At 54.0% G+C, this 17,274-nt stretch overlaps 1 protein-coding gene across 3 annotated transcripts in view; it reads left to right on the forward strand.

The window, feature by feature from the left end:
- Nucleotides 1-785: 785 nt before the first annotated feature.
- The window catches only part of CTDSPL (CTD small phosphatase like), a 77,799-nt gene continuing 61,310 nt past the window's right edge, over nucleotides 786-17,274 (forward strand). For 2 of the 3 annotated variants that reach the window (XM_020964374.2, XM_020964377.2), the window contains exon 1: nucleotides 857-1,030. In XM_020964374.2, the coding sequence (XP_020820033.1) occupies nucleotides 946-1,030 (85 nt within the window). In that variant the 5' untranslated portion in view covers nucleotides 857-945. Of the gene's footprint in view, nucleotides 1,031-17,274 lie in introns of all 3 variants that reach the window. The other variant, XM_020964378.2, reaches the window with a different exon arrangement.

Genomic DNA, 17,274 nt, shown 5'->3' on the forward strand with positions numbered 1-17,274 from the left:
TCCCTAGCCACCAATGGACCCCCACACCCTCCTCAAGCAGACAGTGGGCCCTAGGCAGGCCGCAGGTAAGTGGGCGTGTCTTCACGCCCAAGCCCCCATGCGTACACCCGAGAGGGCACGGACCCACGCCCACAAACACACGTACACATACAGGTGTGCACGGACTCGGGTACTAGCGCACCCACTCCACCCACACGCGAGGAGTAGTGAGAGAGATGCCGCGGGGTCCGGTCCGGCCCGGCTCCCGCCCGGCCACCCGCCCTGGCCTAAGGAAGGCCTCGGCTCCTCTCCCGCGCGACTCGCGCTCCGCCCACTCTGTGGGTCCCGCCCCCTCCTTCCGCAAGCTCCCTCCTCCCATTCCAAGACTCCGCCCACCCACGTAGGTCACGCCCCCTGACCGCCCCCCCCTCCGGCCCGCCCCTTGTTTACCAAGTTCTGGAGCCTCTGCTCTCGCTTCCTCCCCCAAGGCCGGGCCGGGCCGGGGGGCGGGGCCAGAGCAGCGCGGAGCTGGCCCCGCCCCTACCCCGCCCCCTGCCAGGCCCCGCCCCCCTCGGCTCAGCGGCCCTCCGCTCCCTCCCCTCCCCTCCCCCTGGGCTCGGGGCCCGGCCTGTGGCGGCGGCGGCGGCGGCGGCGGCGGCGGGGGCGCGGGCTCGGGCTCGGGCTCGGGCTCGAGGGCCAGCTCTCTCTCCCCGGCGGTGCGGCCCGGGATTCATGGTGAGAAGGCGGCGGCGGCGGCGGCGGCGGGGGCCGGGGCCGGGGCCGGGGCCGGGGCGGAGCGGCGGCGGCGGACACGGACGCGGGCACGGGCGCGGAGACGGGAGCTGGAGGCCGGGCGGCGGCTGAGCGGGCGGCCGGAGCGGGCGGAGGCGGCGGAGGCGGGGGCGGCCCAGCGCGCCCCTCCCGGGCCCCCCCCTCCCCGGGCCGCCGCGGCCAGGATCGGGGCCCATGGACGCCCCGTCCATTATCACCCAGGTGACCAACCCCAAGGAGGACGAGAGCAGCCCGACCTCCTGCAGCGGGCGCGACAAAGGTGAGGGGGCGGCGGGGGGAGGGGCATGTGCGCGCCCCGGGGGTCCCCGGCCCCTTTGGGCCGTGCGCGCGCACCCCGGGCCCAGGAAAGGGTGGGGACTCGCCCTCCGGCTCTGGACAGCTCCCAGGCCCCCGGGGCTCAGCCCCTAGGATAGCGCCCTTCCGTCTGGGGAGGGGGCTCCGGGCGCACGAGTGCGCCTATACCCTCCGGTTTCCCCCAGCCTGGCCCCTCTCTGCTCCCGGGCGGAAGCTGGCCAGACGCCTCCAGCCGCCTCTTTGCAGAGGGGCCGGGGCGCAGCGGCCATCGCCCCCCCCCGCCCTGGCTGGCCGGGTGCCCCTTGGGGAGGCAGGGAAGGATTCCGGCCGTGCTCCCAAGCCCCTACGTGGAGCCCTGCGGGGCCCCTCTCCGCCCCATCTCGGCCCGACTGTCTATTGATCTCTAAAGAGGGCAGGCACTTGGCATCCTGTGATACCAGTCTGCCCATCTGCTCCTCACTACCCCCTCCCTTTTGAGGAAGAAAAGCCCCAAGATTGGGGCCCTTCGGGGCTTCTCCAGGATCCCCTTTTTAAGAGGGTCAGAGTGGGTCAGGCCCTTTCTCTGACATATCCTCTACTCCCTGGGTGACCGACCCTGAGGGAAGCTTCGGTAGCTGTCAGTCAGTGCCCCTGGCAAGTTTCTAAGTTACTGTTAGCCCCGGGAGGAGGAGGAGCTCCCCCTCCCCACCCCACCCCCAGGCTTTTGTAATGAGCCGGCTGTTTTGGCATATCTCTCCCGCCCCTGGTTGAACCTGCCAGGGGCAGGGGGAGGGGGCTACCCGAACTGGGGCCCCTGACAGCGATGCTTTGGAAAAGTCGTCTTGAAGTCAGGCTGGGGGGGGGCAGGAAAGGACCACCCCCCATCATTTGGTATGGCAGCAGCCCTGGTCCTGTGTGGATATGTGTAGACTGTCTCCTTGGTTTAAATTCTCACCAAAATGCTGTTGCATTTTCCTGGGTGGCTCTGGGGAAGGTGAGGCACAGCCTACCAGGTGTAGGGTGTGTCTGTCTTAAAATGTGCCTAGTGAAAGGAGTTGCCTGCCCTCTGCCCTGCTCCTTGTACTGGCTGGTGGTACTTCTGGATCCAGGGGGGTGCCAGTTTCTCCCTGGGCCCATAGGAAAGCAGGTTGGGTACATGGGCCAGGGAGGAAGGCACGTGGAGGCTTGAAGAATGGGTGACATCTGTTGAGGCCCAGTGAGGCGGGCCCACCAGGGCATCTCTCTGGTGCTCTTGTCACGTTGGTCTGGGCACACACACACAACCAGGCGAGGGAGAAGATTAGGCCAAACTTTTGCAGCCTGGTGCCTGCTCAGCAGGAGCCCAGCATGCCCAGTGGCTTTGGGGCCTGGGATAGGGAGCCTCACTCAGCTGGCAGTCTGTCAGAGTGCTGAGCACAGTAACATCGGCCCCAGGAAACCTTTTCCAGTGGGGCCTTCTTGGGCCTCTCACAGCTGCTCCAAGAGCTGGGGGGGAGAGTGGCAGTCGTTGGAAGGCTGACATTTATCTGACGAGGCTCAAAGAGGCCTGTACCCAAGTGGGGTGTGTGGGGGGGAGCCACATGCTCTGCCAGAGTCTTCAGTGTGTGATTCTGAAGAAGCTTGTGATTATTTCTACCTCTTTAGCGACTCCCCAGGCCTGATGAGGGAAATTCCAAACTCAGGCCTTTGCTGTTCCGAAGGGGGCTGGAATGACCTGTCATCACCAACCACTCAGTGTCTTCAGATCTGCTTGATCAGTGTTCTAATTAGATTCACTAACAGTCTGGCTTCAGACTTTGGGGAGGGAAATTCATTTCAGTTCCGGTGGATAAGCCCCTCACTGCTGGCCTGCTGGCTCCAGGAGCAGGCCCTCTGTATGCTGGGATGGACTGGGTGTTCTGTAGGAAAGTGGAAGCTTAGCAGACAAGATTGGATCACTTCACTTGTGGAGATTGCTTTGGTGATAGTTCCAAGATTTCCCCCCAGAAGAATGTGGGTTTTAATTTTGCCTTTGTTCCAGAGACTTTCAGAACTGAGTTGTGGCTATGTTGTTATCCAGCAAATTAAAAAAAACAAACAAAACTCACAGCTTTGGAAAAGAAATCTATGTGCCATTTGCTAAGGAGGCATTGAAGTTGGTTTGTAAGCAGCCAGAACAAATTGCCTTTGGCTGACTGGTCTTGTTCCAGGCCATTTCCACCAAGGCAGGACAGCTGTTTTGTTCTTTTTTCCTTCGCTGGGCTACTCCCTTTGGGGGGTGGGTGGTAAAGCGGAAGAGACTAGGTCTGAAATACTTTGGCTGCCATTCGTCCTAAGGACTGACTTTCTTCCTGGGCCCCCTGGCTTGTCAGCCTGGTATAATGGATGGGAAGAGGCACCATTGTCCTGAGTCCGTGACCTTTCTTTGGATGGGATCAGGCCATTCAAAGGGAGAGTCAAGGAGTTTTGCCTTCCCATCTGGGTCAGAAGCCATTGTGGTCCAGCCAGGAGAAAAGCTCTCCTCCGTGGGCTCCCTTTAAACCTCCTTGTACTGCTGAGGGAGCCGCTGAGGGGGGGATTCAGTGCTAAATGGCCATCCTCCAGATTGGCAAATTGCTCAGGACAATTAGCACGTGCTTAGAAAAGTGGGGAGCTTTTTTTTCTGGCAGGGCTGAGAACTAGAATTAAAGTCTGGGTTTTACAGCAACAAGACTGACTCTAGAATTCACAAGCACTCTGTATTAAATATCTATTTCTTTTAATTATTATTTTTAAACATTTATTTTTAAAATTTTGAGTTCTGAATTCTCTCCCTACTGCTCTTCCCTCACCCATTGAGAAGGCAAAAAATGTTCCCCATATATTTCTTTTTTAAAAAAATAATATATTATTTTAGGCAATTGGGGTTAAGTGACTTGCCCAGGGTCACACGCTAGTAAGTGTCAAATGTTTGGTCTGAGGCCACATTTGAAATCAGGTCCTCCCAACCTCCTCATATATTTCTTACAGTCCATTTGTACAGGCAAAAACTTCAGGTGTAGAGAGAGGGTGAGTAGGAGCCCATGGCCCAGGATTGTGAGAGAGCAGTATGTACAAGAGGGGTAGGGTGCTCTCAAGGACAATGTGAGTGATTTTGAAGAGGAGGAGGAGGGGGAGCTGTCCAAACAGGCTGTGGCTGTACAGGGGACTCCTTCCACCAAACAGGATTTTTAAGAAGATTATGGAGAAGGTGGAAGGCAATAAAGGAAACTGAGGCCAAGGACAGAAATGTTGCCTTGGCTTATGAGGATAATGCCAGGAAAGCTGGAACCCAGGAGGAGTCCAGGCTCACGGCCAAGGAAAACAAAGATGGTTTTTAAAAAGCTGCACAGGAGGGCAAGAGAAAGATCCGAACGGATGGGGCTGATCTCAGGACACAGGGGACTCTGACAAGGAGTCAGGAAATGATTGCTGGGAACAGGAACCCAAGATGAGTTCAGAGATCAGTAGGGGAGCCCCCGCTGCCCTTGATGAGCCCCCAGGTCCCAAAGGTGAACGGACTTTCCCAAACTGAGAGTGTCAGCATCAAGGGAGAGGTGCTGGAGGCATGCCAGGGTAGCTTCTTCTACACCTGACCTCTTGGTTTTCACTTTGATTCTGAGCGAGATTGGAGACTGTGTGATTAGTGAGATGGTGAGTGGGGACTTGGAGAAGGGAGCAGCCATAGCTGGGAGCCTGCTCTGCTTCTATCACAGCAGCTCCTGCCGACTAAGCATGTTTCCTTTTGTGATGGTTAGCTCCTTCTCCTCTCTGCTGTCTCTTTAAGGTTTGTAAAGCACCTTATACACATTATCTCATTTGATCCTAGCCATGCTGGAGGGGAGGTGCTTTTATTCTCCTGCCTTTACAGTGAGGAAACTGAAGCTAAGTGACTGGTGTCTGTGGCAGCATTCAAACTCAGGTCTTCTTGACTCCATCTATCCACAGAGCCACCCAGCTGCCTCTGGATGAGGAGGAACCTGAGAAAGGCTGTCACGTCATGATGTGGACAGTGGAGAGAGTTGTGGACTGGCTCGTGGTGTCATTATAGATGAGGTTCAGGTTTTGTTTAATAGCCAGACCAAAAGCGATGGTGCCTGGAGCAGTAGTGTCTTGCAAGTAGGATTCCTCGTTTGCACCATCCGTGGCCCCACAGTATTTAACGGTTGCATCAATGCCTTTTAAAATTTGCAGAAGAAATGGATTAGGAGAGGGAAGGCTGACATGTTAGATTACAAGTTTGGAATCCCCAAAGCTGACAACTGACCTAAACTATGGGCTGAGTCTAATTAGATAAAATGTAACAGAATAAATGCCAAGTTCTGCCCTTTGGGTTACAAAAAGCAATTGCCTTGAGAGAGGATGTATAAGAGGTGATGTTCACTTCAGGAAGGCCATTGGCCAGACTGACAGTGTCAAGAAGAAAGCAACTCAGAACCACAGCCCAGAAGGATTGCATTCAATTCCTGTGCGTTTAGTAAATGCTTCCTTCCTATTAGGTTCTCTCCGATTTATCCTCTTTGTACCTTTTTGTACATAGCTATCTGCGTGTGTCTTCCCCACTAGACTGGGAACTCCTTGAGGGCAGGGACCCTGTTTTGGGCTTTCTTTGGGTCATTAATGTTCATTGACTGCCTGACTGCTCCTTCAATGCCAGCGGTCCCTGGGGACACAGAGGGAAGGTCTGGGGTTGTGGAGAACAGGTTGGCACACATGTTCATGGCATGAAGTGGGTAGAACTGATGGCTTTCTTCGAGGGTTCAAAGGGCTAGCAATATGCTGAGAGAGATCACATTGGCCCTGGAGAACTGGGAGAAAGGGAGAGACTCTGTCCAGGAGGGGATCCCTATCAGAAGTGGCCCACAGACAGAGCTGTTTTGGGGTGCTGAGGGACCTCCATCCCTGAGGGTCTGTAAATGGAAGCTCAGTGGTCATTTGGTTTGTGTTTCTGGTAGTCACTGGTTGGGGACATTGTGAGATGTTTCTTGCTTCAGGTGTGGGTTGAAGCTCCAATGTCCCTTCTAGCTTTGACATTCTGTGATTCAGATTTTGGCCTTTCTATCTTCACCTTGATTGTTTTCTTGAGAATACCCAGATTCATAGAATTTAGTGCTAGGAACCATTGCTGGAGGGCTTCTTTTTGGACACCTGGGACCCATCAATGCCAGGTAACTTACTCAGGGTCTCACAGGTAGGAAGTAGCAGGGCCAGGATTTGAAGGCAGGTCCTCCCCCCTCCCCCAATCCAATGCCCTTCCTGTCAGTGGAGGGAGGCCTTGCACTCCTGGTGATGTCCAAGGGTTAACTAAGCCAGAGGCTGAGGAATGTGGATACCGGCCAACCCCCAGAACACATTCTGCACATTGCCTTTCCTTGGTTTCTGAGAGAAGTGGGCTTTCTGTATCCTTGGAGAACGGTCTGCTATTGAGAAAGCCAGGCTGGGCATCAATGAGTGCCTTCATGGGCGTCTGTGTCACAGCCATGAACGACAGCGCTGAAAGCGCCAGAGACTGTTGGCTTCATCTCCAGATCTCAAGAGCAAAGAAAATGGCCACTGACCACCTGGACTCCAGTTTTCCTGAGTGTTCTCTGGCTCAAAGCCCAGTCGTTCCAGATCTTCTGGAAAGGAGAGGCAAGGCAGAAGGGAGGCCCTGCCAGGGGTATGGGGCTAGAGGGAGGACCGGGCTAGGGGCCTCTGCAGTGCCTCCCTGGCCCTGCAGAGCTGAGATCCCGCCAGGCCAGGCTCTGACTGGCTGAGTCTGTCTTTGGCTGAGGCCTTCTGCTGCTTCTCCCCCCACGCTATCCTTTAGGGCACGCTGGGGACAGCTGGAGGAAGTCCAGGGAAGCTGAGATCAGCTGGTGCCCAGGACTGGCCCCTCGTTTGACAGATGAGTAAAGTAAGACTCAGTTGAGTGAGTGGCTCCCAGTCACCTGCCGGGGATTCCGTGCAGCACCACAGACCTGGCTCACCCGAGCCTCGGTTGGACCGCTAGGAGAAAAGACAAAGCTCCTTTGAATAGTGATGGGGAGCTGGCCTGAGACCACCCTAGGCTGCTGTGCCTCAGTGTCAGGTTCTTCAGAGCATCGAGGGGGGAGATATTGGGATCCCAGTCACATGCCCCTGGTGGCCAGAGAAGGGACGGATGCAATGGGCCAGCCCCACACCGGCGGCGAGTTCAGAAATGAGCAGGGCCTTGTCTCTGGTGGGGCCAATGGAGAGAGTTCCTGCCATTGGGAGTGGAACGTTCTTTTAGCCCAGGATCAGCTAACACACAGAAGCAGGGAAAGCATATCCCCTGGTAGGTGGTACCAGTTTCAATCTGGTTTGGGTTTATTTAAGGCTGAAAACATTTCAAGAACCAGCACTGGCTGTGAGATGTGCAAATGGTTTCTAGATTAAATATGTGTTAGCACGTCCATGAATATTTCCTCGTTTTCAAATGGCTGGGAATCTGGGCATTGCTCAGAGGACGGCAGGCCTCCTCTCCACTGCTCTTTGAGGGCAACCCTGAGTCAGGCAGGTGTTGTTATCATCCCCATTTTACAGATGAGTGCACTGAGGCGCTTGTCCAAGGTCAGGAAGGTGCCCCGGGGCTTTCCGGTTGCCTTTTCCTGCTGTACCCATTATCCCACTGAGAGCGGCCCCACTTTTGGGTAAGTGCTGTGAGTGACTTGCATAGTGTGGAGGTTTCCACTCAGTCCTGGGGCATTGGCCTGCCAGAGGAAGGCAGCCAGTCTGTTTGTGGATACTTCAAAAAGTGGCATTGAGAACTAGGTATGACTGAATTCCAAGGGCAGCCTGATTCATTTTTGACTTTGTCTCCCTAAGATCTCACCCAGGGCAAGATAAACCCTTGCCAAATTGAATTGGCATGTCAGACATTCATTTACTAGCTGTGTGACCTTGGGCAAGTCACTTAACCTCTGTCTGCCTCAGTTTCCTCACCTGTAAAATGGGGATAATAACAGCACCTACCTCACATGATTGCTGTGAAGGTTAAATGAGGTGATATTTGTGAAGTACATAGCACAGTGCCTGGCACATAGTATGCGCTAAATAAGTATACTGTTATCATGGCATTTAAGTGGCAGTGAATGTGGCTGCATACCCAACCTTTCAACAATTCAGCCTCTTTTATCCTACAACACGTATGGTCTTTGTAAGGGAGACAGAGTCAAACCTTGATGGTTCTGATTGGGACAGTCACTTTTGGCTTCCCTGGCCCACAAGTTTGTGTGTGTGTGTGTGTGTTTATCTTTTTAAATGGAATCCACTGTGGTCAGGCACATGTATGCAGTCAGAGGCCCCCTGCCCCATCATTCAGCCAGGCCCAGGCTCAGATCAGAATGGGGTAGAAATCCCCTCCTTCTGCTCCAAGGGGAGGGGCTGCCTCTCATTCCTGACTGAATGACCCCTGCCAGAATGGATGCTGGGTGCACATCTCTGGCCCCTCTTCCAGTCTGCCAAGGTGCCCCTGTCATCCCTCGTAGACTGGGCTGATGGTTCAGAATTCCTGTGAATGCGCTAGAGGCCAGGCCAGCAGTCGGGGCTCCACTGTATCAGCCCAGCCTCGACGGCAGCTCTGAAATGCCCAGAGATGATGGATTCCAGCAGAAAGCTAGGCTGTGCTTTTAAATTGCAGATAATACCAACCTTCCCCAATCTAATCAGTGCTCAGGCTTCATAATTAGCATGCCATAAATTTCTTCCAAATAACTTGGCTCCCTTACATTAAACTCACAATCCATTGACTCTGCTTTCAGAGGCCTCAGTGTACTGAAAGGAAAAGAAAACATCTTTGTTGACCTCTGCTCACTCCTAGTCTGGTTTTAGTCCCCTCTTCAAGGCAGTTTTCCAGTAGTGGGGTGTGGGGTGGGCAGGTTTTTGTTAGGACACCAACCCTTCTTAGATTCCTGGGGAATCCGAGTTCCCTCCAGCAGGCAGGTTTTCACTGGTTCATTACCCCCCCCTCCCCCCCGTATTTCAGGCTTTGTGCTAAGCACCGAGAAGCCGTCCTTGTGGTCCTTCCATTCTACTGAAGGAAAACATACTCTCTGCCTTACTATACTGTCCTCCATCTCCACGATTTGTGGGTGCCCGCTTTTTGGTTTTTATTGGGCTGTTAGAGGTCCTGCAGAGGCTGGAATAGCAAAGCATTTCCCAATTCAGGGAGACAGATTCCAGATGATTGGAACTTTGGTTTCCTTCATTCTTGGTGGGGGGGAGCTTAGAGGTCTACAGCCCTGAGGGTATGCAGGGTAGCCAGGGCAATAAAGTTGGAAAAGGGAATTGGTGCCAGATGGTAAAGGGCTTTCAACAGCGTGCATTTCGTCCTGGAGGCAGCAGGAGCCACAGGAGGAAGGCTCTGGCACAGAGGTCACGGTTCCGTGGCCCAACTTGAGGTGTCATCAGATTGCTTTGGAGGCTGGATTACAGAGGGCAGAGGCAGGAAGCCAGGAGGCTGGGGAGGAGGCTGTGACAATAATCTGGGTAAGAAGTGGGTGATGAGGTCTAGGCTCCCAAGTGGTCGCTTCCTGTGGGAGTGAGATGTCCTAGTGGAGTCAATAAAGCTTAGTACTGATCTGATATGGGGCTGAGGGAGAGGGAAGACTTGGTGATGGAGCTGGGGCCGGGGGGGGGGTTCCAGACCTGAGTGGAAGGATAATGGGGCTCTCGACAGAAAGAGGGACATTTGAAGGAGGGGTGAGCCAAGGGTAAGATCCCCCCTTCCCTCTGAGATGGGCTGGCGGCAAGATGGGAGTCTGCAGCATTAAGGCACTTTTGGTCTTGATTCTAATCTTAATGTGCTAGCTAGACCTGCTCAGCTCCTGCTGGCCTCATGCTCCCTCCCATGGGGTTGGGAGGAGAAGAAAGCAGAATTGTAACGGTCCAGACCCTACGAAAGAAACACTCTTGGCGCTGCCTGTGGGGACAGGGACACTGGCATTCCCCAGTTGGCGCAGGTTGGCGGCTTAACTTTATAAAGAGAAAAGGGGCTGTGGGTCATTGAAGGAATTTGTAGATGTCTTCACACTGGTTTGGGAGGGGAATTGATCATCACTTTTCCTGTGTGATGGTAGGCTGGCTTCTCCCCTCTGCTCGCCAGCGTCCTCATCCCCATTTGCATTCCAGACTAGTTCTCCTATTCACTTATTGTTCGGGACGATACATGCAGCCTTCTTCTCCTCTCTGGCTCTGGATCCTAATTGGTGGAGATGGAATCATCTCCACTTGTTGCAGGAGAATTCCAGAATGTTTTTTGATGTCATGGAAATTCGTTAAGTAACAAGGCAAATGTTTCTCCATGTGTTCATTCCATTATAGGAGATGGCCAGATGGCTCCTTCCTGGTGAATGTGCTAGGGTTGCTGTGGGCCTGTCTGTTGTGTTGGGATTTTTGTAGGAATTTGTGAAGGGAACCTTGGTAAACGAGTTTTCCAAACAATGTAAAAGACTTTGCTGCTAACCCAGCACTGTCCCTCAGTGCTTGAGAGGAGCCAGCCTATTGGGCGTCCCAGCCGTCAGCAAACATCATGACAGGTTTTGGTGTGGAGTTCATGAAATGTAGCTTGGTTTTTAGCACGAATGGGTTGTTGATAGCATTTGGGCAAAACAGGGAAACCTCTGACAAACTCAACAGGAGGTCGGCAGAGCCAGGCCAGCCCCATTGCTCCCTTCCCCGCTTAGACTCTAGCTGGAGGATTGTGGTCCTCTCTGGGAGCCACTGTTTGGGACATGGACAGGCTTCAGAGAAGGTGACCAAGATGGTGGAGAGTGTCCAGACTGTGCTGGGCTAAGGGCATTGAGACCTTCTCAGTTCATGTAGCCTGGAGGTGAGGAGAGGCAGTTATTTACACATACTCGAAGGGTCCGCCTGTCAAAGAAGGATGAAACTTGTTAAACCAGAAGGCCCAAGTTCCTAAGGATTAGAACTGGTCCACAGTGGACCAACTGGCCTCTGACCTTCCTTCCATCCTGCTCTTCTCTGATTCTCTTCCTGTCTATCCGGGGCTTTGCTTCTGAATAAAGTGACTGAGATGTTTGAGTTCTGTTCTGTGGCAGCCAGAGAAGAACCAAGAAATGTGTGCAGTGCAAAAGTCAGGGTTTCCGTCAAAGACTTTATTCTTTTTTTTTTTTAACCAAAGGCTTTATTCTTAATAATAAGGCAAGGACTGAGGAGCAGTGTTTGCATTGGGATCAATAGTGCAGCTCCCCAGGCTTGTCCTTGCCATCCACATCCAGGAGGAGCGTGTATTCGGGGCCTTCTTTCAGCATGAGAGAGAAGCCCTGTCACATGGGCAGGGAGAGGAGGAGGCACCCATGTTGGTGGGAAGAGGCTGATGTGGGCAGTAACATCTGGGGTGACTGGCTCCCCTTTGTTCAGACTGTGAGGACTGGCTTTCTGAAGGGGGTCATTTCAGTAGAGTCTGAATGATCCAAAGTCCTGTTCTTTTTTTTTTTTTTTGGCAATTGGGGTTAAGTGACTTGCCCAGGGTCACACAGATAGTAAGTGTCAAGTGTTTGATCTGAGGCCGAATTTGAACTCAGGTCCTCCTGACTTTAGAGCCAGTGCTGTATCCACTGTGCCCCCTAGCTGCCCCCCAAAGTCCTGTTCTTGCCAGGCCAGAGTTGAGCCTGATCCAGCTGGAGGCAGTGCCCAGGGCAGGCAGCTGGGAATGAGAGGGCTTGGGAGAGTGGGTGACAGAGGTCTCTGGACGCCAGTGTTTGGGAGCAGGAGGCAGAAGGCCAGTTGTCCTTGGGAGCCTCCCCATGTTGGGGGCTAGGAAGGAGGGGGAAGGAGCAGGGTGGGAGAGGAGCTCATCTACTTTAGCCACTTCTTCCTGCTCAGTCAGCTTCTAAGGAGCACAAATGCTGTGGGCCTCTGGAAAGGCAGCATCCTGAGTTAGAGCTCAGGCACGCTTTGCCTGGAGGCCAGGGAATATACAGTGAAGACAGGGAAGCTTTGCTTTGGGCTGAGCACCTGGTCCCGCACCTCACTGGAGCTTAAGTAATACCTGTTGATCGATTGATTTAAAAGGTTCCTTTGGGTCCAAGTTGTTTTTGCCCCAAATCCCAAGTTCCCGCTGAAAGCCTGAGAAGACAGCGCCTTCCTTCTCCCCAAGTGCTTGTAGCACTCCAGTCAGATGGCCGCCCTCCCAAGCCTGGGACATGCTTCCTACTCTGGCTTCTGTTTGATTGGGGGCGTGGGGAAGGGAGGGAGAGCTTGTGTCTGGTTTTAATATAGTTCAAGTTACTTTTGTAGGAACGTGTATGTGCGTGCCTGCCTGCTTGTGCATGTATGTGTGCATATGTGTATGTGTGTGGGTGCGTGTACGTGGGTGTGTGTGTGCGCGTGTACATGTGGACGTGTGCGTATATGTGTCTATAGAGATACAGAGAGGGAAGGGAGGCGGGAGATAGACCCTGAGAGGAAGGCAGGGCGGCGAGGGGCCAGCAGACTGGGGCATGTGGGTCCTGGTTCTGCCTGCCTGATCCATACGTGTGTAACCTGGCAGATTCGTCCAGCTTGCTGGCCTCGGTACAAAGGGACAGGGGGAGGGACAAGGCATTTCTGTAGCACTGACTGTGCGCTGGGCTCTTGCTAAGTGTTTTACTGATATGATCTCCTTTGGCGCTGTTACTCTGTACAATCAAAGAAACTGAGGCAAACAGCGGTGAAGTGACTTGGCCAGGGGCACACAGCTAGGAAGTGTCTGTGCCTGGATTTGAACTCGAGTCCTTCTGACTCCAGGCCTGGCACTCTACCCACTGAGCTACCTGCTGCCTCTAAAGTGAGGGTAAATAATCCTTGCCAAGTTCTATGATTACCAAATGATTTAATGCATATGAATCACTCATAAAACAGCCTCTATTTGGATCTGGAGAGGTGCTCAGAAGCCATCTTATCCAGTCCCCTCATTGTACAGATGAGGAAACTGAGGCCCAGGGGCCTGAGCGATGTGCCAGCGTCCATGTAGCTTGTAAGTGGCCGAGATGGGGTCCAAACCCTCGGGCCAGGCGGCTCCCGAGCCAGAGCCCTTCCCGCAGTGCTCCGCTTCTTCCTGGGCGGCGCTCACTGCAATCAGCTCTCATTACAGTGTCCGTGACACATTTATCGGTGTGGATACGTGGCCTCCACTGTTAGCCTCTTTGGACGTCACAGAGGCTCTAGGACAGGCCCAGGGACAGGTCAGAGCAGCCCCCTCAGGCAGTCTGCCTTAGTTTATATCACCAGTGAATAGCTCTCGGTGAGGTCTGAATAACGGCTTATTGACTGTCTGCCTTGTCACTAAATGGGCTGCAGGGGCAGCAGCTCTAGGACTGTGATCAGCAGTAACCACGTGAATTAATTCACTGATCCTTGAAGGAGCCCCTGTGGCTCTGGCTCTCCGGTGCTGGTGAGGTTCCCAGACCACTTGGGAAATGAGGGACAAGCTCTCTGGGCTGCCGGTGTGGGTGTCTGCTCGGTGATGACTGAGGGTGGTTGGCAGGGGGACTGTCTCACAGGAAGGGTGTTCTGTTGTGATGCACAGCTCTGGCTCAGGTGTGCAGTTCAGTTGGTTTCATCCCGCCTCAGTCTGTTCCCTCACCTTATGTCTTAGCGGCTCCTGAAAAATAGTAAACAAATAAGGAAGATGCTTATTTTCTGGTGAATTGATCAGGCATTTGTTAGGTGCTGGGAAAGCAAAGGCCAACGCTGAGCAGTCCTTGCCCCCTGGGGCCTTCAGTCAGGCTGGCCTCACATACAGTGTTCCCTTTCCTGCCCCTGCACATTTGCCCTTGCTGTGCCCTCCACCCTCTCGTCCAGCGCCACCTCCTGCACAGGAGGCCTTCCGAGTTCCCCTAGCGCGTAGCGCCCCTCCCTGCCACTACCTTGGGCTCCCTCATTGGCACATATTTTGTGCTCCCTCGTCTGTATCACATTGCTTTCCCTGAGAGAACGCAAGCTCTCGGAGGGTCACTCCGGCTTCGCGTTTGTTTTTGTTGTCGTACCCACCACGTCTGTAGTAGGTGTGTGACAGATGTGTCTCGCGGAAGCACAGCTCTCTACCTCAGCTGCTGTGGGAGTTCTTGTGCTGCTGTGCTCACCCGCAGTCTAGCGCTGTGGATCCTCACGCAGATGAACACCTTTGGTGTCCACAGGGTGCTGAGGGAGAAGAGCTCAGCTTGGCGGATCCAGCCTGGGGCCTGTGATCTTGACGGGCCTCTGTGGCCTCCTCTGCACAGTGGGGGCATCGGGCCTGATGACCCTGAAGGCCCCTTGTGGCCCAAGGATCCCGTTTTTCCATCAGTAAATAAGATGGGGCTGTCACCACAATGCACTGGGGTCTTAAAAGCCGTGTTCAGCAGCCCTTGTTCCAGATTGATGGTGAGGCAGTAGGGCTGGTGCAGCAGGGCTGGGCCATGATCTGCATCGCAAGGGTTGGCCACAGGGTCCCAGGGCCATCAGAGTCTTTGAGTGAAGGATCTTGCTTTGTGTTGGAGTTAGGGAGATCTCTTGTCCATTTCATTTCATGAGCAAACCAAGGCCCATTTCCGGCCCCCAGAGTGAGTTCTCTGTAGCCAGAGTGCCCACAGCAAATGCTTTTCCAGGGGAGATCCCCTTCCAACTCACCTAAGGCCGGCCCGCCGGTGTCCTTCTAGCTGAGAACTGCCCATCACCCCTATGGCCTGGCTTTGGGAGTGAGAGAAGGGTGGCTCCAGGCTTCAGTGGGTATGCAGGGAGGCCTCTGGGGGACCCGGCTGTGGGGTGGACCCAGAAGGAGCAGGGGCAGTTACCCTCATGTGACACTGCCCCACCCGCACACACTATCCCCTTTCTCCCACCTTCTTAGCAACCAAGGAATAGGGTTTTTTTTAACAGTTTTTTTTGGGGGGGTTAGCTAGGTGGTACAGTGGATAAAGCACCGGCCCTGGATTCGCAAGGACCTGAGTTCAAATTCGGCCTCAGACACGTAACACTTACTAGCTGTGTGACCCTGGGCAAGTCACTTAATCCCATTGCCTAGCCAAAAAATCCCAAAAAACAAAAAAAAAATACAGTTTTTTTTTACCTTTTTAAAAAAATTTTTTTAAATTAATTTATTTTGAATTATCAACAATCACTTCCATAAGCTTTTGAGTTTAAAATTTTCCTCCCCCTCCCGCCCCACCTCCCTCTCCAAGGGCACACAATCTGATATAGGCTATACATATGCATTCCTATTAAACATATTTTCACATTTGTCATGTTGTAAGTAAGAATTAGAATCAATAGGAGGATCCACCAGAAAGAGGAAACGAAACTCAACAGAAGAAAAAAAATAGCAAATAGTCTGCTTTGATTCAGGGAACAGGCTCTTTAGTGATTTCAGCAGATTGTGGATCGTGGCATACAAATCACAGCAATGCAAACATACCGGGTGTTTCTTAGCAGGGAAGCTGAGGCCTGCAGAACTTAAGAAACCTCTCAGAGCAGCAGCTCAGTGTGGGAGGGCTTGGGAAGGCCTTCATTCTGGAACTGGCTCTGGTCATGTGCTGGGGTCCTGGGTCTGATGAGAGGCCAGGCTTAGTAGAGATTCATCAGCCGCTGCGCAGGCATGCTCAGGAGGGGCGGGGGGGGGCGGTGTCACACTGGACATTCTCTGGGTTCTGTGCAGTGAGTGTCCATGCATGTGAAGTATAGCCAAGCTCCTGTGGAATGCGCTTTGGGCAGGGCCCAGGCCAGGCCCTTTGGGGGCTCCCTGGGGTTCTGTTGGGGATGTGAGACCTGGGCGCAAGGGCCACATGAGGCAGAAGGTGGTCAGGGAAGTAAGAGTGGCCGCAGCTGCAGAGGCTGGTGAGTGCGCTCAGGGGCAGCCCCCTGGGGGAGAGCCAGACCAAAGGTCCTCTCGCTGCCTCCCAGAGAGCAGATGAGCAGAGGTGAAGAATGCTGATGTGGGACTCAGGTCCATCCTGGCTACTGGCCAGCTCTGGGCTTTCCCTTCCTCTGCTCTTAAAATGGGAGTGTTGGAGATGTTTTCCAGTCCCCAGTATGGCCCCCACCTGCTATCACTCTGGTGTTGGCTTCTAGGTGTCAGAACTCTTTTAAATCCAGCATCTCCATCTTTCTGGGAGGCATGGCCCAAAGGTGGCTAAGGAGGGCCTTGCAGGTTTGTGGGTGAGTTGAGTGTCTGCTGAAACCTCCTCTGGGAGCAAAGCCCTCCGGGAGTGGGGCTGTGGCAGCCTTGTGTGGGGCCGCTGGTGTGCTCTGATCTGATTTCAGCTGTCTTAGGGGGCCTTGTCATGGGATAGCCTTCCAGATCAGAACCCTGCAAACCATGCCCCCAAAGCCGCAGTGTCAGTTGGCGGATCTTGGAATCGTGTGATGTCAGCGTATCCTGGAGAAGGGCAGACCAGCTTTGGAGAGGGGTTGTATGGAATCCCTGCCCCCCCCAGCCTAGCCCCCTCACACCTGTCATACCAGCCCTGCCCTGTTCCCCATCAGGTTTTTTGGTGGAACTGCTCAGCGTGGCCTGGGTGTCTCTAGGGCATTGGCGTGGCTGCTTCCAGTGTGGTGCCGTCTCTCTGGCCTGCACAGCTGGTCCCTGGCCACATCTCCTGGCTGCTGTTTTCACCTTTCATCAGTGTGACGCAGGCCTGGGAGGTGGCCACCCCCTACTTGATTTTGAGAAGGCTGAGAGCCTTTCGGCACAAGGTGGCCAAAAAATGAAACTGGGCCCCATCCTCCCAGCAATGATGCGCAGACCACCTGGCCCTTTGTTTTTGCATCTTACTCACCAGGCAGACCTTGGCAGAGAAATCCTTTATTGGTTGTAGGAGGGGAGATGTGTTGGCACCAACATCATGAAGGCTCTCGAGGTAGAATGAAAAGATGTGGGACCCTTGGTTTGGGCTGGGGTGGCTTGGATCTGACCTGTGATTTAATTGGTGTGGGGAGCCCCTCATCATCCATGCCCAGGGCTGTTTGCCTTGCGGTGCCCAGTCTTAGGAGCTGGCTGGGATCTTGAGGCCACCTTTGCTGGTTGCCAGTTGGAAAAGCCAATCGCCCTCTATGCATGTGGGCCTGATAGGTGCAGGAGTCAGTCCTGAGCAGTAGGAAGCTGGGACGGGCCCTTCCCTAAGGCCTTCCCCTAGGTCTCACAGCTTCTGTTTGCATTTCTTCTTCTCCCTCCCCCCTTCTTGACTTCTCATCTCCCCTCACACTTACACATTCCCTTCTGCCTTATTGATCTCTCTGCCCCTAATGGGCTGG

This window comes from Phascolarctos cinereus, unplaced genomic scaffold (assembly GCF_003287225.1).
Source record: "Phascolarctos cinereus isolate Bilbo 61053 unplaced genomic scaffold, phaCin_HiC Scaffold_4;HRSCAF=312, whole genome shotgun sequence".
Classification (NCBI taxonomy): Eukaryota; Metazoa; Chordata; class Mammalia; order Diprotodontia; family Phascolarctidae; genus Phascolarctos; species Phascolarctos cinereus.